The sequence below is a fragment of the Furipterus horrens genome, unplaced genomic scaffold (genome assembly GCF_987537825.1).
Source record: "Furipterus horrens unplaced genomic scaffold, mFurHor1.1.pri manual_scaffold_5, whole genome shotgun sequence".
Taxonomy (NCBI): Eukaryota; Metazoa; Chordata; class Mammalia; order Chiroptera; family Furipteridae; genus Furipterus; species Furipterus horrens.
In genome coordinates this window covers 130797340-130823323 of record NW_028327175.1, presented here as the reverse complement: position 1 = coordinate 130823323, position 25984 = coordinate 130797340, and the positions used below count along the sequence as shown (strand labels likewise).

Below are 25984 nucleotides of genomic sequence, written 5' to 3'. Positions count from 1 at the left end.
CTGTGTCCCATAGGTTTTGGGCTGCTGTGTGTTCATTATCATGTGTTTCCAGAAACTTTTTGATTTCTTCTTTAATGTCATTGTTAATCCATTCATTATTTAATAGCATGTTATTCATTCTCCATGAGTTTGAATGTCCTTGAGGTTGATTTCTAGTTTCAAGGCATTGTGATTTGAGAAGATGCTTGATGTAATTTCTATTTTCTTGAATTTGTGGAGGCTTGTTTTGTGTCCTACCATGTGGTCTATCTTTGAAAATGTTCCATGTGCACTTGAAAAGAATGTATATTTTGCTTCTTTGGGGTAAAAAGTTCCATATATATATCGACCAAGTCCATTTGATCTAGAGTGTTGTTCAATACCTCAATATCCTTGGTGTTTCCTTGCTTCAAAGATCTGTCCATTGTTGACAATAGGGTGTAAAGCCCCATACTATGAGTGAGTTGTTATTGATATTCTTCTTGTAGTCTTCCAAGATTTTCCTTATATATTTTGGTGCTTCTATGTTGGGTGCATATATGTTTACCAGGGTTGTGTCTTCTTGAAGAATTGTTCCCTCGAGTACTACGAAATGTCCTTCTTTGTCTTTTTCTATGGCCTTTGCTGTGAAATCTGTTTTGTCTGATATAAGTATTGCTACCCCAGCTTTTTTTTTTTCATGTCCATTTGCTTGGAATATTTTTTTCCATCCCTTCACTTTCAGTCTGTGTAAATCTTTTGTTTTTAAGTATGTCTCTTGTGGGTTACCTTTTCATATCCATTCCGCTACCCTATGTCTTTGATTGGAGCATTTAATCAATTTACATTTAAGGTTATCATTGACAGGTATTTATTCATTTCCCTTTGTACCTGTGTTCCTCTCCCTCTCTTTTTTCTTCTTTTTCTTACAGCATTCCCTTTAGCATTTCTTGCAATGCTGGTTTTGTGGAAATGTATTATTTTAGTCTTCTTTTGTCTGGGAAACTCCTTATTTCACCTTCCATTTTATTGTCATTTTAATGTTCATAGTTTTAATCTTCTTCTTTTCCTTAAATAAGTTCCTTTAACATTTTATATAATAAGGGATTGGTGATGATGAACTCCTTTACCTTTAGCTTGTCTGGGAAGCACTTTATCCGCCCTTCCATTTAAATAATAGCTTTGCTGGATAGAGTAATCTAGGTTGTAGGCCCTTGCTTTTCATCACTTTGAATACCCTTGCCAGTCCCCTCTTACCTGCAAAGTTTCTTTTGAGAAATCAGCTGATAGTCTTAGAGGGACCCCTTTGTAGGTAACTGTGTTTTTCTCTTGCTGCTTTTAAGATTCTCTCTTTATCCTTCACCTTTGACATTTTAATTATGATGTGTCTTGGTGTGGTCCTCTTTGGGTCTAGCTTGTTTGGGACTCTCTGTGTTTCCTGGTTGTGTATGTATATTTTCTTCACCAAACTAGGAAAGTTTTTCTTCATTATTTTTTCACATAAGTTTTTGATTTCTTGCTCTTCCTCATCTCCTTCTGGCATCCCTATGATTTGGATGTTGGCACGTTTAAAGTTCTCCCAGAGGTTTATAACCCTCTCCTCATTTTTTTCAACTCTTGTTACTTCATTCTGTTTTGATTGATTGCTTATTTCTTCCTTATTTACCAAATTGTTGATTTGAACCCCAACTTTCTCCCCTTCACCATTGCTTTCATGTGGATTTTCCTTCGTTTCATTTAGTATAGCCTTTACTTCTTCTCTAATGCATTTGCTGTACTCAAGCATGTGTGTCAAGTCTGTGAGCATCATTATCACCAGTGTTTTGAACTCTACATCTGTTAGGTTGGCTATGTCTTCATTGCTTAGTTCTTCCACTGGAACCTTGATCTGATCCCTCTTTTGGGTCATATGTCTCTGTCTCCTCAACTCGTCAGCCTCCTGTGTTTGCCTTTGCATCTTAGATAGAGCTGTCGTACCTGTTACATTGTAAGGGGCAGAGCCTTAGCTATTCATCAGTGTGGGGTGATCCATTTTGCCATGTTGTGGCACTGTATGTGGGGGTGTGGTCTGAAAGGGAACAATGCCACTTGCTCAGCACTTGCCCATCCTCCAGGCACTTCTCCCATTTCCCATATGGGACTTGGGCATCTCTGGCTGTTTTCCTGGTTGTAGTTCTTAGAGTTGGTGGGTTTGCAGATGTTCTAGGACTTTGGAGGCCCTCTAAATAAATTCACTCTTCTGAAAGATTGGCTGTTTCCTTCTCCACCCCAACCTCTACTGGTTTTCACAGTCAGAAGCAATGAGGCTTTATTTTCCCTGTCACTGGAACCATGAGGTCTGCTGTCTGATTTGGGGCTGTGATTGCTCCCCAGGTGTCCCTCCCAACTTTTATAATGTGTGATTGCACTTTCCACCAGCTGGCCACAGCCACTTTGCAGGGGGCGGGGGTAGAAAAACTGTGGTATTTCCTCGCTTATTGCGAGTATTACGTTCTAGACCCCCCCCCCGAAGTAGGAACCTTACATTTATTCTACACTCTTAAACCTATGTAACTTTAACAACATACGTATACAGTACCGCAAAATCACGTGATATAGCGAAACATCCGCGATAAATAATTAAATGTAATATTTTAAAAAATTCCATGATATGGTGAGGCCACAATAAGCAAACCACGATATAGTGAGGTACTACTGTATCACCAAGAGCCTCCTAACCTTCCATCAGTGTTAGTTCCCTAGTGGCTACTCCAATAGATTACCTTGTGACATTTTAATCCTTGCATTGAAATTCCAAAATAAAAAACTTGATGTTTCCAACTAGGATGTTAAATAGAGAAAATTAGTTTACAAATTTTACAATACATGATTTTATTTATATAACTGAAATTTTTTTCTTAGTTACCTTGATTTACAAAGCAAATTAACATGGTATGGTTTAAATAACCTTTCATAGATTTTACAAATTTTAATCGACAGATTGCTACTTAATACTCTTAATACTTAATACTTAGTAACTTCTGCATATATGCATGAAAATTCTGACAGACTAGTAAGTATGAGTACTTTTATAACTCAGGACTAGACAATTAGATTATTAGTTAAGAGTTAATTCCCCATCACTGGGTTGGCATTGAGACCTGATGTTATCACCCTGATGAGGACAAACCTGCTACAGCAACTCACTTATTGAATAGGCAGTTTTAATAAGTTAAGAGTTTATCCTTATTTAATAAGAATAGCATTAAGCACATCTTAAAACCAAAATCTTACAACTAGATATTTGTAGAAGAACTAATTATAGTGATCTGAAGAATGGCCTCAACTATAGCCATGTTACATCTCCAGTAAGTGCTTTTCCAGATCTCTCTTTGATGTGTATACAAAGGTGCGCACATGCGCGTGCGCACACACACACCATGAAGCTCCAACACATGCTCAGTCAAGCCTTTTTGGCCACAAAAATGCTGTAATTTTACTACTTTTGTGAAATGTCAATAAAACACAGGATTATAATAAAACTACGGTTGAGTCCTTTCACAGTGTTTTACATCTGAAGACCAAGCAGTGTTTTGGTAACCAATCCTCTTCTGTAAAGTTACAGTGCTCAGACAACAGAAGAACCACCAGAACTTTCCAAAAGCTACACCCACAAGATGAACGGAGTACAGTGTCTGTGGCCACAAACAAGCAGAGAAAAGTGACAAGAAGCTTATGAATCATGATCAGAATCTAAAAATGTCTTGCTATAGCAACATTAAGTTACAAATGCAGGAAGAATGGATACAGGTACTTTTTCACACAGGCTCTATAAGAGCCAAAGCACTGTCTTTTTCACATCAGAGTTGTAATAGGAGGTGTAGTGGTCCTTGGTCACTGTCAATGTTACTTCTAACATAACTTGCTGAATAGTCCCATTTAAACTGAGCGCCAGCTCCACCTACTCCTAATGTACTATATGAACCACTGCTTTTTGGTGCTGGGCATACAATGTACTGAAGGCTGGGGGTGGGTTCACAGCAACAACATTTCTGCTGTCAGCAGTCCCTGGACTGAGGGCCACTCCACTTCAATGCCCCTTTTCTTCATACTGTTTTTGACAGGGTAGTGGCCATTCCATGATGGAGCAAATGTGTCTGTGAGCTCTCTTCCCTTATATTGCCTGTCTACACAGCAAATATGCCATCAAATCCCTCCATTGGGCTAAACCTAAGAATCATTTAATTTAAAAAGACTCTCAGGATTTTGAATGCTGAGCTGAGGCCTGTACCAAGATCCCCTATCCCACTCAGCCCTGACACGGTTTTGACACCACCACTAGGCCTTGCCAAGGCTCCCATTCTCAATGAGGACAGGTCATTTGGGCCAGTTTTTTTCCTTGCTGCCTTTGGGGGAGGGGTGCTTCATGTTTAAATCTTGTTACCAAGTTTGGTGGCAACCAGAAAAATCAAACAGACCAGGTAGTGAGTGACACAAACATGTGAGCACAGTGTATGATGATCCCTGATGAACACAGACCAACACTGGTGCTGCCAAGGGCTGATGAGGAAGGAAGTACCTAAAAACTGCACTCAGAACTCCCATCTAGTGCACAACGCCTGCTAGAAGGGAAAGTCACCAGCCAAAGGAAAGGGCACAATGAAGGACTGGGGACAGACTCGGCATGTTTCCTCTCCTTGTGAGTCCATTACCTTTCACAAAGAAATGTTAACTATAAAATGAGTCCATTAATTGTGCCGCTGAAGGTGAAACCATCCAGTTAGCATATACACTATCATTTGCATATCTTGGACACCCAGTGTTAGTGCCATCAGCTCTTGTAAGTAGTACAGGACTCTCTTCAGGCCAGTTCGGGTCTGATATGCCTAAAAATGAAAACAGATAATTTGTTCTGCACTGAAGAATCAAAATTTTATGTGCAGACAGTAAGGCCTTGGCAAAACTCCCTTTGAGGTTCAAACCAAACTTCTGGTTTCTGTGCCAATTACAGGAATGGTTTCATGCTCCAGGTTTCCAAAACACATATTTAGAGGAAATATCATGAGCTCTCTAGGTAACTGTAACTTAACAGAAACTACCAATCTCAACTTTATAAGCTTCCAACTAAAACCTGACATATATTTGTTGGCCTGTCTAACTATTTCTCTAAGGCAGTGTAAAGCACCAGCACGTTGCTGTACTAAAAAATGGCTCACTGCAGCAGGCAGCTTCTATAAAATGTCTGTAACCCTGGAGGAGAGGATCTACTGGATCAAGGGTGCACACAGGTGAGTCCCATAGTGGTGACAGGACAAATGGCATGTAGCACTAGACCCAAAGTCAGCAAGGAATCAAGTGACTCAGAAGGCATGCAAAAAGAACAATCTCAGCTGAAAAATGCTTGAAACTCCAAGATTTTAAAAAACAATCAATGATGAAGTTAGGAAACAGAAAAATGTTTCAAGTATTTAATTGAAGACAAAAGAAGGAGTTTTGGCAAGAGCTGCACTTACTGTCCATTGCAAGACTACATTATTTCAAAAAGCATTTGCTCTAGCCTTTAGCACTGACTTCATAAGTGACAACTGTCATGACAGTGTGTAATGCAAAGGATGTGAAAATAGCAGCTTGTGTGTGACCTCTCCTATGTGGGACATGTGGCTAAGCACCCTGCACCTAGGGGCCTCCAAGAGCCACCCACCCACCCAGACAGGGTTGGGGGGACCACTAACTGTGCTCAGTTCAGGCAAGGTGGTGCAGGCTCCTTTCTAACTTACATGCCCCCCATTGGATAAGTGTATCCCAGAAATTAAATTAGAAGTACTATGACTTGAAATCCACTCCAGAAATGTCTTATTCATCATTTTTTCAATATCCCCTGAGTATTCTGCCCTGCTCTCTATCATCTTAAATTGCTGGGCAGTATGGTAGTTACATTTATTTTCACATCCTTCGAGAAAACATAGCTGCAAAAATGCTTAAATGTAAACAGGTGCGAAGTCAGACATTATAAATAAAAAGGTTCAGGGTTGACTTTGGTTTCATTCAGACCAGAAAAATTATTAAAAAGCATTCCAGAGAGTAAGGATAGTAGAGAGAGGAACAATATTGCTAGAATCTAGTAAATGCATGTGAAATTCTACCATAGAGTTTGTTTTCAATCCATGTGGAGGGGAGGGTTCGAGGGAGGGGAGCATTATTACAGTCCACCAGGGGTGTCTCCTCTTCTGAGAGACCATCATCATAAAGCAGGGAGTCAGATGGGGTGGACGCAGCCAGGTCCAAGTAGTCCTAGAAGAGAGATGGCTGGTTACCATCCTGCAACATGTGCCACTACTGGACATGTCCCTAGGCAGAAGCCCTAGCCATGTCCCATCCCACTCAAGCCTATTGGAGTTTCTATGGTTTCTCCAAGAGATCTGAGGCCCTCACCAGATTACCAGCATAGAGGTCCTGCAGCCCCTGCCTCACCTAGCCCTGTTCCATAGTCCTCATTGCTCCCCGCTAGAAGGCACCTCCTTGGGGGCAGAAATGTCCTCTATTATTCTGGTCTTATCTCTGCAGCTCTGGGCAACATGCCCAGCAGTGAGGAACTGGTCTGTTTATAAACCCTGAGGCTCTGGAGGAGCTCACTGCAGCCCCATTACTCATGCAGAAGTGCCAAGATGCATTCTCCATCTGTGTGACACTTTCCAGCTTTCTTCCAAGGATGCGTCATCTAGAATATCACATCAGGACTTGGAAACCTGCAATCAATCATGTGGGTTTTTCATAGGCTTCAGCTCCCAAGCATGATAATCTTGCAGTTCCTACTATTCTGACTTCCCTGGTTAAATGTGTAAAGAATAGTCCCAGCATTTTCCTGACTACTTCTCAGCACTGTTCTAGGAAGGTCATCTCTTGATATCAGCTATCACTTGTTTAGCGCGATGCTTAAGTCACAGGATTTGGGGGCTTTGATACACTGATATTAAGTTTTATTACCAATGGCCTAGATCACGCATCTTGCTTTTCCTGTTTGAAGAAATTACAACTGTTGGTAAATGTGTACATGTGAGGATGAAATGTCTATGTACTCACTGTGAGGGCAGGGTCTTTGTTTGTTTACTTGCATTTCCATGGTCTAAGACAGAATATGGTGCACAGCAATTGCTCAATAAATATTAGTTGAAACTTTGTTGGCTTTCTCATTTTCCTACAGAGTTGTAAACTGGAGTGGCACACCCCCTGAATCTAGCCCCTAGATGTTTTGTTTGGCCCACACTGGGCTTTTGAAAATGCAAATGAGCTGCTAACATTAAAAACTGGGAAACTTAACATAAATATCCTTTAAAACTCAGAAGACCTGGCATGCTAAATTCATTTTCCTGTAGGTCACATGCAGCTACAGCAAGGGGTCCTTTATAGGGGGCTGGTGTGCTACTCGCTAGTCACTTCCCACCCTAGCCAGGCCCCTAAGAACATCTGAAGTTAGGACACTCATATCAACTCTCTCCTGTGATTTTGTTTGATTTTAGAATATTTTCCTCCTACACCTGTCTTTTAAGAGCTCTTCCTAAGTGTCAAACTAAGAATCTTGATGTCTTCATGATTTGAAAAGAAGCCCAAGGGGTCTAGTGCCCTCAGAAGTCACTGACTATTTTCCCATGTATAGCCTCGCTCTGTGCCTGCACAGGGACCTCCATGGCCCGGGGTTGGGGCTGGAAACCACCCTTTCAAACCCCCACCCCCACCCCCCACTGGGAATGTGCTCTAGGTGCTTACTCTTCTCTTAATCATCATCTTCTCCAGGTCTTTGCTGATGTCAGCAAACATTGGCCTCTTGTCTGGCTCCTGCTTCCAGCATTGCAGCATCAGACTATACCTGGTGGGAAGTGTAGAAGGGTGGCTACAATGCAGCAAAAACCACCCTGTCATGGCCACTACACCCAGCAGTGCCCGGGGCCTGGGGGGCTATGTTCCCAAATCCAGAAGCAGTTTCTGCATCATTATATCCTTCTCTGGGTTGGGCCAGGGTCTGAGGAGTCATCAGGGGCTTAGGGTGCTCTGTACAGTAAGCTTCCCTTTCCTTGAGATTTGTTTTCATGTCCCTTTTAGGAACACTGGTAAATAGCTAACAAGATGCTGCGCTCACTATGGTGGCTGAGTGGAAAATTGTCAGTCCTTAAAACTCTTATGAAGGATGAACCAGATGTGGAAACAAACAAAAACTTCTGCCAATCACACCTCTGTCTTATAACTTTATCACCTCATCACTTTCATGGGGCCCTGGCCTGACTGCGAGGCCTCCTCTGCTGCTGTGTGTGGAGCACTGGACAGCTGGCTAACAGTCCAGGCCACCAGCGATGTGGTGCTACTCACCTTTTAGCCTCGAGCTGGGCACATGGCAGAAGCACACTGACTTTGTGGAATAAATGGAACAGCGTGTTTCTGCATGCAGATAATCCCTTTCTCATATGTTCTCAACCTGTCTTCTGAGAATCCTCTGAGAACTTCTCTGTGTGAAACGTATGACCTTGGGCTGAAGTATGGGCTCCCCCCTGCTTACCCTTTGCCTTTCTTTGCACCTCCACTTGGGCACACCACAATAAGTGATCCATGGGCCAGTCTGAATTACCTAGTCTTCTCCAAGTGACCTGAAGGGACAGGTCTCTGGCCTTGGGCTCAGCTGCTCTCTTGGTCTAAAGTACGTCTCATCCTTCCCACAATCCATCCCTGGGATTTGCTCCCCCTCATCCTTGTCCCCCAGGAAGCCCACCCAGCCCCAGTGGAGTTGGATCTCCAGTTAAGGGTGGTTCTGTGACTTCTGCCCTGCCATGATCTGCCCTGTCACTACCCACCACCCAGCTCACTGTAGACTGGCACCCAGGGCTGTTCATAAGTGGGAAGGAAATGCGTGCATGAGCTCTTTCCCTCTCAGACCCGGGGTGTCTATATTAGGGAGGCTGGGCCAACACAGAGCCTACTCACATCTCCTCACTGCAGTTGTCAGGCCTTTCCATCCGGTAGCCTGTCTTCAGAAGATTGAAGAGCCGCTCAGGAGGAATCCCAGGGTAGGGGTTGCCCCCCAGGGTCACAATCTCCCACAGAAGGACACCGAAGGACCACCTACAGGGAGCAAGACAACAAGTGAGTGGCCGCACCAGGCCTGCAGCAGCCTCTGGGAAGCTCAGGCATCTGTCCGGTCAGCAGCTGCTGACCCATAAGTCCAGAGCAACCCCCCTACCACCTGTATAGAGCAAGTCTCAACCTGGACCCCAATAAATCCAGGTCGGAGGTGGGGATAGCTATCTGTCTGCCCTGTACCTCCTGCTACGATGCTTCCCAGCTTGGCCCCCATATCCACAAGGGGCAGTGGGCAATGGTTCCCTGAAACAGCAGGGATGGCCCAGGGCAGCAAGTGCAGCAAGATGCAGGCTGGAGTCAGGCCACATGCCCAGGTGCCAGGCACACTTCCTTCACCTTCTCTGTGTGCTTGGAAATTTTCATTAAGTCTTAGAAGAAAAAAATTCACTGCTATTGAAAAAGTACTTACCTGTGAGGGAAATTTAACTGTAAAGTGAGAACAAAATCATATCACAAAATAGCATTATCACATGAGCCCACTTACAATGATAAAAAGCAAATACCTGCATACCACAGAAAACACTAGAAGACCATACTTACTAAGGCCTAAGTAGTTACTTAGGGATCCATGTTACTTTTATACTCTTCATCATGCTTTACTCTAAATTTCCTAATTGTCTTATAGTCAACTTCCATAATCAGAAAACAGTTTAAGACTATAAGAACTGCCTTGTCACGGCCCACATTTTCCAAGATATGCATGTCTACTGATGTCAGAACACTTAGAAGAAACAAGTCTGTTGTGTTTTTGGAAACTATGAAGTCTGTAATTTAACCCGGAAGACTGAGTTTCGGTTCCTTTCTTTGAGCGGTTTGGGGCAGAGCAGCCCAGAACTTACTCAAAGCCATTCTCCCCTGTGGCAGGGATCAATCCCAGGGGCCCTGCCTGAGCCCAGTCCTGCTCAGGCCCACAGATGGGAACTGTTTGGATGAGCCTGGGTGTCACGAAGATTCCCACAGAAGGGAGTGGAGTGGAGGGGGCAAAAAAAGAGGAGAAAGGGGAGGGGGTTTGCAGCCATTGCTCACCGCTCTCATGAATGTTACTGTGGCTTTCAGAACTACCGCCTGGGCCCTGGTCATCTGCTCAATGAAGGCATGAAGCTGCCTCAGGTTTGGGGGTTACTGCAGTTGGGTGGCATGAGCTGATAGGCACTCAGGGCCAGTGCTGTTCCTTAGTTGAGCTGCCAAGTGTCATAGTCCCTTTCACATGTAATCTCCAACCCAGGAGGGCAACACCCATACTTACACATCACTTTGGGTTGTGTAGATATGATCAAAAAGGGACTCAATTGCCATCCACTTGACTGGAATCCGACCCTAAAGAGGGAGTGCAAGAATGGCATTAATGTTGCTCTTACACCTTGAAAACTGAAGGAGCAGAGTGGTGCTGTCCCAGATGCTTCCAGCTCTGGGGAGTACTGAGTAATGACCCCCAGAATGTTCCTGGGTACACAACTGACAGCATAGCTTTGGAGGGGCCGTATATTCAGCCTAGCCCTTCCAGGCATGACTGAGATGCTAGAGGAAGTCAATTGGCTTGCCTGTGGATACACTGGGTTTGCTTGTCACATAGCACATTCCTGCTGAGAAGAAACTCAAGGAGTTGATATCAACCTCAAGCCAGGCCCCCTATAGCCACTTCTGGGGAGCTCTGGGGCACTCTGGGTGGTGCTGACCAACTGGTGGGCCAAGAACATCATCAAGTAAGATCTGACCTGATATCCGAGGGTGAATGACTTTGGGAGACTTTTGATGCAAACTAACATACTGAAGGCTCTTCTGAGCTCTGAGGGAAGAAATCTGTTTGTGTACCTTGAGGCTGTTTTTTTTCCTCTTATTTTATGCCAGGGCCCTTTCAGTGTTCTTTTGTAGAGTGCCCCCTACTGCAGAGGTGCTGGGGTCAGACATAACAAATCATTTCCAATGCAATTTTTAAAACGTTTATTTTTCCATCAAAGTTGGCATTCAATATTATATTAGTTTCAGGTGTACAGTATAGTGGCTAGACATTTATATACCTCACAAAATGATCCTCCTGATAAATCTAGTACCCATTTGACATAATACATAGTTATTACAATGTTATTGACTATATTTCCTATGCTGTACTTATTTTATATCCCAGAAACTATTCTGTAACTGCCAATTTGTACTTCTTAATCCCTTCACCTTTTCACCCAGCCCCTTAACCCCCTTCCATCTGGCAACCATCACCTTGTTCTCTGTATCTTTGAGTTTGTTTCTGCCTTGCTTGTTAGTTTATTTATTTATCCATTCATTTATTGGATTCCACATATAAGTGAAATATCATGGCATTTCTCTTTCTCTGCCCAAGCTATTTCACTTGCCTCAATATTCTCTACGTCCATCCATGTTGTTGCAAGTGGTAAGACTTCATTCTTTTTTATGACTAAGTAATATTCCATTGCATATAAGTCCCACCTCTGCTTTATCCATTCATCTTTTTTTAAATGTATTTTATTGATTATAGTGTTACATTTGTCCCAATTTCCCTTCCCTCTGCTCCCCTCCACCCGGTGCCCCCTCTCCCTCCAGTTGTCCCCCCCTTTTAGACCATGTCCATTGTTTGTGCATATAGTTCTTCTCAACCTCTCTCTGTCTATTCCATTCCCTCTTACTATGCTTCTTAATTCCTATACCATCTCCCTCCCTCTCCCCCTTCCCCTTCCTGCTGACCTCCCCCTAGTATGTTCCCCATACCTATAGTTCTTTTTCCACTCTCATTGCCTGTTTAGTTTGCCTTCGTTTCAATTCCCTAGCTTCTGTTGTTGTTTCTTGTGATGCAGTTTTCATTTTAGTGTTAATAGTCTTGATCCTCCTTTTTCTAAACCAGTCCCTTTAACATCTCATATAATAGTGGTTTGGATCTGATGAACTCTTTCAGTTTTATTTTGTCCTGGAAACACTTTCTCTGCCCTTCTATTCTGAATGATAGTTTCGCTGGATAGAGTATTCGTGGCTGTAGGTTTTGGATTTTCATTACTTTGAATATTTCTTGCCAGTCCCTTCTTGCCTGCAGGGTCTCCCTTGAGAAGTCAGTTGATAGTCTAATTGGGACCCCTTTGTACATGATTCTTTTCTTCTCTCTTGCTGCTTTTAAGATTCTCTATCTTTAACTTTTGACATTTCGATTATAATGTGTCTTGGAGTGGTTCTCCCTGGGTCCAGTTTTTTTGGAACTCTCTGTGCTTCCTGGACCTGTACGTCTATTTCCTTCCCCAAGTTTGGGAAGTTCTGCTTTATTATATTTTCACTTAATTTTTCAATTTCTAGTTCATCTTCTTCGCCCTCTGGTAAACCAATGATTCTTATATTGGGTCTCTTATAGCTGTCCCAGAGGTTTCTGATCCTCTCTTCATTTTCTTTGCTTTCTGTTTCCTCTCTCTGCACTGGTTGACTGTTTACTCCTTCTCTATGTTCTGGTTTGTTGATTTGAACTCTGGATTTTATTTCCTCACCATCTGTCTCATATGTGGTTTTGTTCCTTTCAGTATGAGTGTTTTTCAATTCTTTCTCATCTTTTTCCAGATCTTTTGTTAATTCTGTAAGCCACCTGGTAACAATGGCCCTGAACTGAGCCTCTGACAGGTTTCTTATTTGTTCATCTGTCAGATTCTTCATCTGTTGCCTGGTGAGCTGAGCCACCGGGATTTCTATAGTTGTCTGCCTCATTTTGACAGATGCGTTTTGTTTTCTTGGGCCAGCTATAGGGGGCAGTGCTTGTGTACTCATCACAACCCAGTGACCGGTGGCGATCTGCATCCTTTTTCGCTGCACTGTGGCCCTTTGTGGTCACTACCCAGCGACCAGCGGAGATCCGCAACTTATTTCGCAGCACTGTGGCGCTTTGTGTGGGGGCGGGGGTCCAAGATGGATTCCTGCAGTTATTCTGCTAGGAGACCGGGATCCGTCCTCCCGCCCTCTGGGTCTCACTGTTGGAGGTGATGTAGTGGCTGCTTTTCCGAGTGTGGGGGTCGCAAGCTGCCGGAGTTCAACTGCAGCCGGGATTGCTCTCCCTGCCGCTGTCCCAGATGCTACCGCAAACAGCACCACCCACTTTCGCTCTTACCTGCCCAAGAGCGCCGCTGGTCTATAACTTTGTACGTTGGGCTTCCATGTAGTTTTATTTTCTGGAATTTCTAGTTATCTTTTGTTTTGAAGTAGTTGTATTCCTCTCTAGTTGTAGAGGGAGACTGAGCATGTCCATCTAAGCCTCCATCTTGGCCTGAAGTCCTATCAATTCATCTTTTGATTGAAGCATTTAATCCATTTACACTTAAAGTAATTAATGTCAGGTATGTAGTTATTGCCATTTTATCATTTTATTTTTTTTAAGTATATTTGATTGATTATGCTGTTACAGTTGTACCAATTTCTTTCCCCTTTGTTCCCCTCCACTCAGTACCCCCAACCCCCTTAGTTCATGTCCATGAATCACGCATATAAGTTCTTTAGCTTAACCCTTTCCTATATTATTATTAACATCCCACTGTCTATTTTGTACCTACCATTTATGCTTCTTAATCCCTGCACAATTTCCCCATTTCTCCCCCTTCCTCCTTCCAGCTGATAACCCTCCAAATGATCCCTATACCTATGATTCTGTTTCTATTCTGGTGGTTTGCTTAGTTTGTTTTTATTTTTTTAGATTCAGTTGTTGATAGTTGTGAGTTTGTTGACATTTTAATATTCATAGTTTTGATCCTCTTTTTCTTAAATAAGTCCCTTTAACATTTCATATAATAATGGCTTGGTGATGATGAACTCCTTTAGCTTTACCTTGTCTGGGAAGCACTTTATCTGCCCTTCCATTCTAAATGATAGCTGTGCTGGATAGAGTAATCTTGGTTGTAGGCCCTTGCTTTCCATCACTTTTAATAGTTCTTGCCAGTCCCTTCTTGCCTGCAAAGTTTCTTTTGAGAAATCAGCTGTTAGTCTTATACGTAACTCTCTTCATTTCTCTTTCTGCTTTTAAAATTCTCTCTTTATCTTTAACTTTTGGCATTTTAATTATGACGTGTCTCGATGTGGAACTCTTTGGGTCTAGCTTGCTTGGGACTCTGTGTGCTTCCTGGACTTGTATGTCTATTTCCTTCACCAAATTAGGAAATTTCTCCTTCATTATTTTTTCACATAAGTTTTCTTTTTCTTTTTTATTATTTTGCCAGTCCCTTCTTGCCTGCAAAGTGTCTTTTGAGAAATCAGCTGATAGTCTTATAGGCACCCCTTTGTAGGCAACTCTCTGCTTCTCTCTTGCTGCTTTTAGGATTCTTTCTTTATCTTTCACCTTTGGCACTTTAATTACGATGTGTCTTTGTGTGGTCCCCTCTGGGTCTAGCTTGCCCTGGACTCTCTGTGCTTCCTGGACTTGTATGTCTATTTCCTTTGCAAAATTTGGGAAGTTTTCCTCCATTATTTTTCACATAAGTTTTCAATTTCTTGTTCTTCCTCTTTTTCTTCTGACACCCATATGATTTGGATGTTGGCACGTTTAAAGTTCTCCCAGAGCTTCCCAAGCTTCTCCTCCTTTTATTCAATTCTTGTTTCCTCATTCTGTACTGGTTGACTGTTTTTTCTTCCTTATGTTCCAAATCATTGATTTGAACCCTGGTTTCCTTCCCTTCACCATTGGTTTCATGTGGATTTTCCTTCAGTATAGCCTTCACTTCTTTTCTTCTGTGTTTGCTGTATTCAAGCATATCTCTCAAGTCTGTGAGCATCTTTATCACTGGTGTTTTGAACTCTGCACCTGTTAGGTTGGCTTTCTCCTGGTCTGTTAGGTTGGCTATCTCCTCATCACTTAGTTCTTCCTCTGGAACCTTGATCTGTTCCCCTTTTTGGGCCATACTTCTCTGTCTCCTCATCTTGACAGTCTCCTGTGTTTGTTTGCCTCTGTGTCTTAGGTAGAGCTGTTTCACATAATATATTGTATGTGGCAGAGCCTTAGGTATTCACCAGTATGGGGGACTCGTTTCACCACATTGTGGTGCTATATGTGGGGGAGGGGTCTGAGAGGAAATAATGCTGCTTTCTCAGCACTTGTCCCTCTTTCAGACACTTCTCCCATTTACCATATAGGACTGGCACCTCTCTAGCTGTTGCCATGTTTGTGGTTCCCATAGTGGGTGGGTTTGCAGATGTTCTAGGCCTGTGGGGGCCCTCTAAACAATGGACTCTGCTTAGAGACTGGAAGTTTCTTCTTCTGTCCCCCCCCCCCCCCCCCCACTGGTTTTCACAGTCAGAAGCAATGAGACTTTATTTTTCCCTGGTGCTGGAACCATTAGCTTCGTGGTCTGGTCTGGTGCTGGGAATGCTCCCAGGTGGCCCTCCCTACCTTTCTAATTGTGTGACTGCGCTTTCTGCTGGCCCATTACAACTGCTGTCGCTGTCACCACCGCTGCCGCTGCTGCCACAGCCGCCTCTACACCATGTCCTTTCCACCTTGGATCCACCCCTCCTTCCTGTCTGGATCATTATTTCTTCTTTACATCTTTGTTGGACTTCCATGCAGCTTGATTTTCTGGAACTTCTGGTTGTTTTTAGTTTTGAGGTCGTTGTATTGCTCCTTAGCTGTGGAGGGAGATGCAACATGTCTACCTATGCCTCCATCTTGGCCGGAAGTCTTATTATTTCCCGATTGTTTTTTAGTTCTTTTCTATTCCTTTCTTATTCTCTTGCTCTCTTCTCTTCTGTGTTGTTGACTTTCTATAGTGTTGTGTTTGGATTACTTTCTCTTTCTTTCTTGTATATTTTTTGCAGATTTTTGGTCTGTGGTTACTATGTGCTTCATATATTCCAAGTTATGTTTATAGCAGTCTATTTTAAATTGATGGTCACTTAAATTTGAACACATTCTGTTATCACTACCATTATTACTCACCCCTTCCATATTTACGTTTTTGTCACTTTTTGTTTCTTTTCTGTGTGCTTGTGTGTATCCTTTAATTTACTGTAATTACACGTGATCTTACTACTTTTGCTTTCTAACCTTTGTAATAGTGTTAGTGTTGGTTGATCCACTGCTTTTATCATATGTTTGCCTTGTCAGTGAGATTATTTATGATTTTTTTAATTTGTATTTTTGATTCCCTCCCTTCTCGTCCTCTTCCTCCTTCTCCTTCTTCAAAAAGTCCCTAGAACATTCTTTGTAATAATGGTTTGGTGGTGACAAACTCCTTCAGCTTTTTCTTGTCTGGAAGGCTCTTTATCTCCTTTGAATAATCTTGGTTGTAGGTTCTTGATTTTCATCACTTTGAATATTTCACATAAATCCATTCTGGCTTGCAAAGTTTCTATTGAGAATTCAGCTGATAGTCTTATGCGAGTTCCCTTGTAGGTAATTAACTGCTTTTCTCTTACTGTTTTTAATATTCTCTTTCTCTTTAACCTTTTGCATTTTAATTACGATGTATCTTAGTGTGGATCTCTTTGGGTTCATCTTGCTTTGAACTCTCTTGGATTCCTGGACTTGTGTGTCTTTTCCTCCACCAGGTTAGGGAAATTTTCAGTCATTATTTTTGTAAATAGGTTCTCAATCCCTTGTTCACTCGCTCTCTTCATTTTCTGGTACCACTATGATGTGTATGTTGTTATGCTTGATGTTGTCCCAGAGGTCCCATCCCCTAAACTATCCTCATTTGGGGGGATTTTCTCTCTCTCCCTTTTCCTCTCTTTCTGCTGCTCTGATTGGGTGTTTTCTGCTACCTTGTTTTCCAAATCTGCTGACCTAATCCTCTGCTTAATCTAATTTGATGTTGATTCCATCTAATGTATTCACTTCAGTTATTGTATTCTTCATTTGCTTTTTTAATTGTTTCTATCTCCTCTTTTATGTTTTCTACTTCTTTGCTGAAATTCTCACTAAAATCATCTATTATTCCCCTAAGTTCAACTGAGCATCCTTATAACCATTGTTTTGAATTGTGAATCTGGTAGATTGTTTGCCTCTAATTTGTTTAGTTTTGGTTCTAGAGTTTTGTACTGTTCTTTCATTTGGGACATGCCTGTCTCATTTTGGCTGCCTCCCTGTGTTTGTTTCTATGTATTAGGTAGCTCTACTATGTCTCCCAGTCTTAACAGAGTGGTTTTGGTGTAGTAGGTGTCCTGTGGGGCCCTGTGGCACAGTCTCCCTGTTTGCCTGAGCTAGATGCTCTTGGGGTGTCCCTTGTGTGGGTCTTTGTGCCATCTTGTTGTAGCTGAACCTTGATTGCCATTGGCACATAAAGTCGGTAAGACTGACCCTTGTGCTGATGAGCTGTGAGGACTGTCCATGACCACAGTGGACAAGCTGTTGTGCAAAGGCTTACCCCAGGAGTGAGATTTGCTATAGTGACATTCAGGTGCCTGCTGAGTCCAGCTTTTGAATATGATGTTTGTAGTGCTAATTGGGTGGTGTTCTGGTGTGGTATGGAGCCAGCCACCAGGTGTGTTGGTTTTGGGGCCTCTTTGAATGGGATTCAGTGCAGGCCAGGTCAGTGGCTACCTGTGTCTGGCCTGGAGGCACCTGATAGGAGCTACAAAGTGATTTTTGGTTGGTAACTGCTTATTCCACCTTGGAGGCAACTCAGAGTGGTTATGCTGAGAACCAAGGCCAGTTACCACTATTGCCAGGCTTATAGCCATTTAGCAAGAGGTATGGGGCACATCGAGGCCAGGGGCTTCTGTTTGGGGTTTGTGGACCTTTGAGAGATTTTAGAAAATTCTTGAATGCCAGTGAAGACTGGCAGCTTGTGTGGATTAGCCACGCAGGGTGTAAGAGAATTGTCATGGTGGGATGGGAACCATGTTAGTCTGGTTAATGGAGATTTAGACTTTGTGCTTAGCTGTACTTGTAGGCTGGGTTGCAGGACGGCTCAAGAAAGCAACAATGATGCTTGCAGGCACTTTGATCCTGAGGAGAGCTGCCCCTCCTGCCCTTGCTCTGAAGCCAGACAATTCCATTCCTCCCTGTTTGTCCCTGGCACTTTTTGAGCCATTATCCCTTTTCTGGAGCTTAGAGTATTTATAAGTGAGTGAGCCTGTGCTTGGGACCTTTAAGAGGACTTCTGGAGCCCCTCTGTCTCACCTGGAAGGAATACTTGCTGATTTTCACAGCCAGTTGTTGTGGAGACTTCTCTTCCTGGCAATCATGATCTGAGCTGGAGAGCCTGGTGTGGGGATGGAACTCCTCATTTCTCAGTGGGGACCATCACAGCTGAGATGTCCCTCCTGATTCTTAACTCCCACATGTGGGTACGGAACCAGCCAATTTTACAACTCTGCCCCTCCTACCAGTTTCAATGCGGCTACTTCTTTATATTTTTGGTTGTAGTACTGTTCATCAATTAGTCTTCAGGTGGTTCTGAAGGGTAGCTGTTCTATAATTTAGTTGTAATTTTGATGTGGTTGTGGGAGGAGGCAAGCATAATTTTGCCATGCTGATCAGAAATGTCCCCAATGCAAGTTGATAAATAGCTTTTCAGTAGGTGAGTCTGTAGGCACAGATCAATTAAAAAATATGTGCACTGGATTTGAATGCAGCATTTACTGTAATTCGTTTTTCTTTAAAGAATTCTTTAGTATTCATGTCCTTAATAAAATGTGGCTATTTCTGGGGCACATGTTTGTAACAATGCTGCCTGCACCCTGTACTTTCCAGGGCCCTGTGTTTGGACTCCTTGTTCTTCTCCACTCTGTGACACAGGGCCTTCTTGGAGGATCAGTATGACAACAGGAAGGCTCTGGCCACATCCCTTCACAGGGAGGGGAGTAGCCCCTCTCCACTTCCCCTTTAGCAGTACTGAGATATGCTGTCACAACAGAAACCCCAGAAAAAATGAAACATTATATTCACAGCCCATGGCAACATAAGGGCTTCACTCCAGCTCTCAGACTAAAGCTGAAATATATGCAGTTACTTTGGGTGTTTCTCTCTCTCTCTCTCTCTCTCTTTGAGCAGCATCTATTCTGAATGTCATGTCAATTGTGACTTGAATGGCCTGTGAACTGGGAGGCTGCAGGAGAGGGGCTAAGTGGGCAACAGAACCGAGAGGGCCAAGACGAATGCCACAGGAAACTGGCCAATGCCATGGACCAGATTCCCCCAGAGGGGCCCAATCACCTACTTCAGAGATTTGGAGAAAGCTTTTTAAGAACCCTACACTGTCTCTGGACCCTGTCTCTAGGGCCGTTCTTGCACCTTCCAAACTTGCCAGTCAGGGGTTCCCAGGCCCTGGATCCAAGGGAACCTCCACCTGTAACATGCTTCATTCCTTCCCACAGAGAATGGCCACTTTACTGTCCTCTGGGCAAACAGCTAGATTACACAGAAAAGAACAGTGACATTCATTCTGTAGATGGGAGGACACTGTGGAGAAGATGGCTATTTCTGCAGCATAGGTGACCTTCAAAAGTGATAGTGATTAAAAGCAAGAGAAGCTTTGGGGCCCAACTCAGAAAGGGTAGGTGTGACCCTCAGGAAGAGAAGGAACAGATTCAGGGGTGAGTCCTAAACTGGGTCTCTGAAGACCCAAGATCAGGGAAGGATTTGGGGATGAGGGCTAGAAGTTTAAACTCTAAAAATCTGCTTGATCCTCTCCAGGTACTCTAAGGGATTTGCCTCTATCCTGTGGGTACCCTGACTGCTGCTCCCACCCAGCACAGGACTCCAGGCCAGCACACCCCAGAACCTGGTACCTTGCTCCTTTTCACATAGGAGTCCTCTTCATACACATCCCGGGACAGGCCAAAATCCGAAATTTTCATCTTCCGCCCCTCAGCTACTAAGACATTTCTGGCTGCTAAGTCCCGATGGACAAGCTGCAAGGAAGATAATAGCAGGGACCTGTAAAACCCAGGCCCACCATAGGCAGTGGGGGTGCCTGGCTGGGGCAGCACACACCTTCATTTCAGCCAGGTATCGCATTCCCCGTGAGATCTGCCAAGCGAAGGAGATGAGGTCACCCATGGTCAGGGCCCGCTCGTCTGGGTTGTCCAGGTAGCTGGAGTTGCGGCTGCCTCTGCTGCCAACATAGCCAGGACCTGCTTTGCGGCTCTCTCGCAGAAAGCCCCGAAGGGAGCCGTACTTGGCATACTCCACAATGAGGAGAAGTGGTCCTGGGGGCAGAGGGGACTGTGGGCTGGTTGCCTGTCAAGTCCTGGGCAGACAGAAACCAAGCCAGCTCTGGGCACCTCCCACAGCACAGGAAGGAGGGGATGCAGGCCTTCTCAGAGTAGCTTTGCACCCTATCAGTAAGTAGGCAGATGGATACAGCCCTGCTCTGGGTGGCAAGTGGGAGCTCTAGGACTTAAGTCCCACGTCATTCTCACATCACTTGCTCTCCACCCTGTGGTGCCCGTGCTGAAGCCACTGCCTGAGTAGTTGAACATGACGTTACCCCAGAGTGCCCAAGGCAGGCAGCTACTGCATTTGGTGCTTCCTGGGGATGCATACCCCTGCTGCTAGGATGCCAAACCTTTCTGCATCCCTGGTCCTGCCATAGCATGGCCTTGGAATAGCTGATGGAGTCAGAGGGTTTGGATCACACATGGCCCACCTGTTTTCTGTTCTCACCCTAGACCCAACCCTAGGACCAGCATCCCTGCTGCCCTCTCCCTGCTGGCTCTCAGTCCCCTCACACCCCCGACATACACATGTACACACACACACACACACGCACACACACACACACATGTGCACAAACAGTGAGAGGCCCCTGGTGGCTAGTCTTCTGTGTCCTTATGTGAGAAATGGTGACAATGCCTTTGTCATGCAGAACTGGGGTCACCAGGAGGTCATGGCATGCCTAGTCCCCAGTAGGTCCCTAGAAGTCACTATGTATTTCTGGAGTTCTCTGCCTGAGAGCTCTGCCTGAGAGTCCTGCCTGGAGCAGGGTGCTAACAACCAGAGTGTTACCAGAGACCTCTGGGAAGCCCCAGCAGGCCTGGGGCTCCCAGATCAGTGGACTCATGTAAGCACTCCTGCAGCAGCCCCTCCCAGCCTTCTTATTGATACAGGAGGCTCTAGGTAGGAACCAGAGCCAGAGACCATATTTTCAGGAAGACAGAGAACTGGAGATAGAAAAGAAGAGGATGGGGAGGAGAACGAAGAAGAGTGCAGCAGTCTAGAGCTCCTGGCCTATGCCAGGCAGCTGCTGTTCCATGACTGGTCTCACCATCCTGGCTGCAGGCCCCATACAGCTTGATGACGTTGGGGTGGTTGACCTGCTTCAGGAGGTTGAATTCTGACAGTAGGTCCCGCAGCTCATTTGGGGAAGCATTCTCTGAAATGCATGTAAACAGAGAAGGTTGCAAACTCATCCCCCTGGAAACTCCTTTTGTGATCATGCAGGGTCACATTAACCCACACTGGGGCTCTGCACAGACCCATTATCTCCTTCTCAGACAACCTACCCAAGGATCCCATAGCTTGAGGCTACTCTCAGCCCATAGGATGGTCAACAATGGCCTCCTCTGCCTCCAGGAAAGAAGATCCTGAGGACCCAGTGTCCATGTAAGTAAGCTTTCTCCATGAACAGCCTCCCAAGACAGGGCTGTGTGTAAGTGGTGTTATTTCTGTGCAATCACTGTCTTCCAAAAATGGAAGTGCACAGAGCCCCCCCCCATTAATCCTCTGGAAAGGTAAGGGGACTCCTTGATGTCCCCAAACATCCAATGACTAAGCACTCAACAGTTTGGGGCAAAGCCCTGGTGGAAGGTAGAGATCACAAGATTTCACAGAAGCCCTCTTGCCATGAGGAAGATGTGCATCCTTCAAGTAGATGGAGCTGGGTTTGGACTCCCACCAAGAGCCTGGTATGGGGGGTTTTGAGTGAAAAGCTGTGGCTAAACAGTCCTCTTGGGTCAGTGCCCCATGGCTCACTGCCCAGCTGTGCCATGCCCTGTCTCTGGCTGCAGACCCATCTGGAAATAAGAGAACAGCTTCTAGAGGAGATGGTACATCAGGAATCAGGACCCCCTGTACTACATATGGGAGCCCCCCCCCCAGCCTCATTGTGCCCTCTTAGGGTGTGAGGTCTCTTGGATAAGGGGTTACCCTAGTCTGAGGACCTGGAGAAGCATCCAGAAGCACTGTGTTGTGTGGCCCCATGACTGCTGCACTAGGATCCATGTGTACACAAACCACACAAACCAACACTCGCCCACCACACTGCCACTGGGACCTTGGGTTGGTTGACTTGGGCCAGAGCCCAACCACAGGAGAGGGAGGTCTGCCCAGTCTCTGTGGAGAAACACGAATATGTGTGTGTGTGTTTGTGTGACCACTCAGAGCCAAGCTTGTGGCACAACTGGTCACTCATGGCAAGACTGAGGAGGGACAGTCTGCTGGGGACCCTGGGGTTAGGGCCAGTCCTCTCAGGTGGTCTCTTCACCAGGACCCCAGCAGACAGTTAGCTGAGAGAAATGAATGGGGCAGAGTGAGGTGGAAAGAACTACCAGTTCTTAAATTTTTAAAAACTCTGATCTTTACCCAACGTTGGTATAGAATCAATACCACTCTAGAACCTTCCAAGGGAGGAAAGTCATCGCCCTCCTCCAGTAACCACCCTGACCCACATTACCTATGATAGGTGGGGTCCCCAGACTTCGGCCACTCAAGAACAACTATGAGAGGCTCTTGAGGAGGTGCCAGGACAGCTACGAGCATGTTGGTTATTGGGTGGCTTCATCTACTCATTGGGGCTTCCACAGGTATGCATGGAAGAGCTACCTGTGTGTATTGCCTAGACATGTACCTTTCAGCATCTTCACAGCCACAGTTGTGTATCCTGCTTTGCCTTTCAGCCGGAAGGCTGTTGCCTCCACCACTTTTCCAAATTCACCTTCTCCCAGAGTTTTTCCAAGAACCAAGTTCTTCCGAGGGAATTCCCACTTTGGATCCTCCTATATTGGGATTGAAGGAAGGGAGAGAAGAGGTGAGGAGAGAAAGATGGTGAGGGTATTAAAAAGGAATAAGGCAAAAATCATGAATGAGCTTCCAGTGGACAAGCTCCAGTGTGCAGAGAACTGACTATGATTTGAACCAGTCATTCATGCACATAGGGCAGGATCCCACGGTTGAGCCCTGAGGTGTCATTCCATGACAGGTCTCCACCATGGCAAGGCAGGTGTCGCTACAGACTTGTCTGAACTCTGTTACCATTACTGGTCCCCGGTTTACTGAACATGCTCTGGGCCACCCTGGTTCCATGTCCTTGACTCCCAAACAAGGCATTCAGGGTTTACTCAGCACTACAGGTGCTCATGTGGGAGCATGGTCTCTTTTCATGGAAGTCGGGCCCAATTCTCTTGGCACTGCATCTACTTTCGACACCAGGCCCACAAGGCACTGACTGGGCTACAGCCCCAGGCCTTGGTGTGCCCTCTCCAGAGATGCCCAGAGGACTGAATGGGCACCAGTGGCCCAAGCCACCTCCCAGCTCAGCACCCACATCTTCAGGTGGAAGTGTCCAGGGCAACTTCCCTGCATGGCAGCCCCTGGACAGGTAGGTACCACTGTGCTCCCAATTGTGTGAAAGAGGCCGATCCTTCCATGGGCCTGGCCATCACCCTGAACCTGCACATACCTGCTTATCATGCTCTCCTTTACACACCTTTCATTCCTACTGAAGTCTTGTCCACATACTCAAGACCACAAGACCACACTAGGATGCTTTCTCAGACCGAACTTGGTTTGTGTACTTGAATTCTGACTGGGATGCTGAAGCCTGTCTGGAACCTCCCCTCTTGTGCCAGAACTGGACATCTGTCTCTCCAAGTTTTCCTGCAGCTGGGCGTGGATATGGCTTCTGGGTGTTGTTCACAATGTGCCCTACCAGGTTTGCCCAACTCATAGAGGTGACACCACTGGAAACATGATTGTTCCTGAATGACCAGAACTATGCTTTTTGATGTTTGGATACAAAGGCAGCCTCCTTTCAACACCATGTCCAGGGGCACCTTCCAGCCAGCTCCCAGATGTCCTGGTATTGTCTTTTTGTCTCAGGTTTCCTAGGAACCCACAGTCAGGGTCAGAGTTGACATCGCTGCCCTGGTGTCCTCACCTCCACACTGCACTGGATAACTTCATTTACTACACAGAGACTGTACTGAGCACATGTGGCTATCACTGATTCGATTCTCTTAAAAATATTAAATTTCATTCTCCTTTATATATGAGCAGACCAAGGCTAAGTGGTTGAGTAACATGTTTGAGACCTCAGAGCTAGTCAGTATGGCCCCTGGGTTTCAGACTGGGCTCTGGTCGCTCTGAATTCTGGGCAACAGGTGATGTGGGCCAAGATGGCGCGTGTCTCACAGCATGAGCACCCTTCAGCCCTGCTCTTCCAGTGGGCCTCACTACAAACTACCAGGATATGTAAAGGAATCACATGAGTGATTCCAGAGGCCTACTGTGGAAACTGAGATGCTGCTGGCTCAGGTTGCAGACCCCTCTACCTACTGAGTGATTGGAATTAGAAAAGCTGGACAGGAAACTACAGTGGCAGTGCAGCTGCAAACAGCCTTGATGGCTTGGACCCTCACTAACGGGCTCTTGTTTACCAGCCTCGCGGTGGGACTTATTTCCATGTACCCTCCACTCTGAGAGTACTTTCCTCAGTCTCTCTCAGAACATCGTTCCTAGCTCCTTGGACATTTCCCAGTGAGAATGCCTAAGGGGTGCTGCAGGCCAAGGGGAGACCTAGCTGGGATCGGAGCTCTGAGGAACACCCTCAGATCCAGGTCATCCCACTGAGAAGGGTACTTGGACACCTGCTGGCTCTGGCTAGAACTCTGTCAGCTGGCCAGTCACAGAGTTGAGGGGCCTCAGGCACGCTGCCAACACTTTTTGTGCTCATCCTTCAGTGCCCCACCCTCCATGCCACAGATGGACACTCCTCCCTGCTTCCACCCTGACCAAGCCCCTGCCTGCTGCCATCTCTCACCTGGATGGGAGCAGTCCCTCATCACTGGGCTCCCACTTCTGCACCTACCATATAGACTCCCCAACAGAGAATCCTATGGAAATGAAGGCAGACCATAGGCCTTTTTTTTTCAACCCCAAACCTTCAGAGGTCTCACCCTCTAAGAAAAATCCACACTCTTCCTCAGGGCCCCCAAACCCCTGTGACATCTACAGGAGCTCTCTGTCAGGTATAGCATGACTAGCACTCACTGTGTCCTCAGGGTCCAAATCTCAGTCCACCTGGGTCAGAACCCATAATTTTCCACTCCATAAACTTCTTTCATGCTCTCTGCCCCATGGCCTTCTGCCTTCCCTGGATGTCATTTCCATGAAGGCAGGGCAGTTGCTGGAATGCTCATGCATTAGCTGCTTACCCCTTCCCCTCTGCAACTCCCAGAGGCCAGTGCCTAGACCTATAGGGCCTTCAGCAGCCCCACATAGAACCTCACCGGAATCTTGAAGGTGTCCACAGAGACCTGGTTCTCCATGGAGTCCAGTGAGGGCCGGCGGGCACTGGAGGAGGAGTAGCTGACTGGGAAGGCCTGGGCTGGCCGACGGAAAGTCATCTCGGCCGAGGCAATGGGTTGCTTGTGGGTGTTCTTGTGGTAGCGGTGGATGCAAAAGGTGGAGAGCAGCATGGAGATAATGAAGGAGAAGAACACAGCCACTGCAATCACCATGCGGCAGAGCTCATCACACAGTGGGTCTGTGGGTAGGGGTGGCTTTGAGGGACAATGCTCCAGGAGGGTTCCCCCAAATTCCAAAAGGAGCCAGCAGAGCACCATTCTCCAACCTTCCATGTCCACAGCAGCTGGGACGTGGCTGCTGTGACGAACTATGAGCAGCCTGCCAACTGCTGCTGGTGTGAAGGTATGTGAATAACTACAAATTCCAACAGCATGGCAGGTACTGTTAGAGAAGTTTCCCTTCTCTGGAGACTATTATCACCCTCTTACA

The 25984-nt window shown here is 45.5% G+C and overlaps 1 protein-coding gene across 2 annotated transcripts in view; it reads right to left on the bottom strand.

Moving 5' to 3' along the window:
• Positions 1-2858: 2858 nt before the first annotated feature.
• The window catches only part of RET (ret proto-oncogene), an 84900-nt gene continuing 61774 nt past the window's right edge, over positions 2859-25984 (bottom strand). The window contains exons 11-20 of one of the 2 annotated variants that reach the window (XM_090277805.1): positions 25477-25733; positions 22818-22965; positions 21237-21344; positions 19964-20178; positions 19759-19881; positions 10310-10380; positions 8908-9045; positions 7702-7801; positions 6081-6228; positions 2859-4823 (exon numbers count right to left, since the gene is read on the bottom strand). In XM_090277805.1, coding sequence (XP_090133931.1) covers positions 4666-4823; positions 6081-6228; positions 7702-7801; positions 8908-9045; positions 10310-10380; positions 19759-19881; positions 19964-20178; positions 21237-21344; positions 22818-22965; positions 25477-25733 — 1466 coding nt within the window. In that variant the 3' untranslated portion in view covers positions 2859-4665. Of the gene's footprint in view, positions 4824-4891; positions 6229-7701; positions 7802-8907; positions 9046-10309; positions 10381-19758; positions 19882-19963; positions 20179-21236; positions 21345-22817; positions 22966-25476; positions 25734-25984 lie in introns of those variants that run through there. The other variant, XM_090277804.1, reaches the window with a different exon arrangement.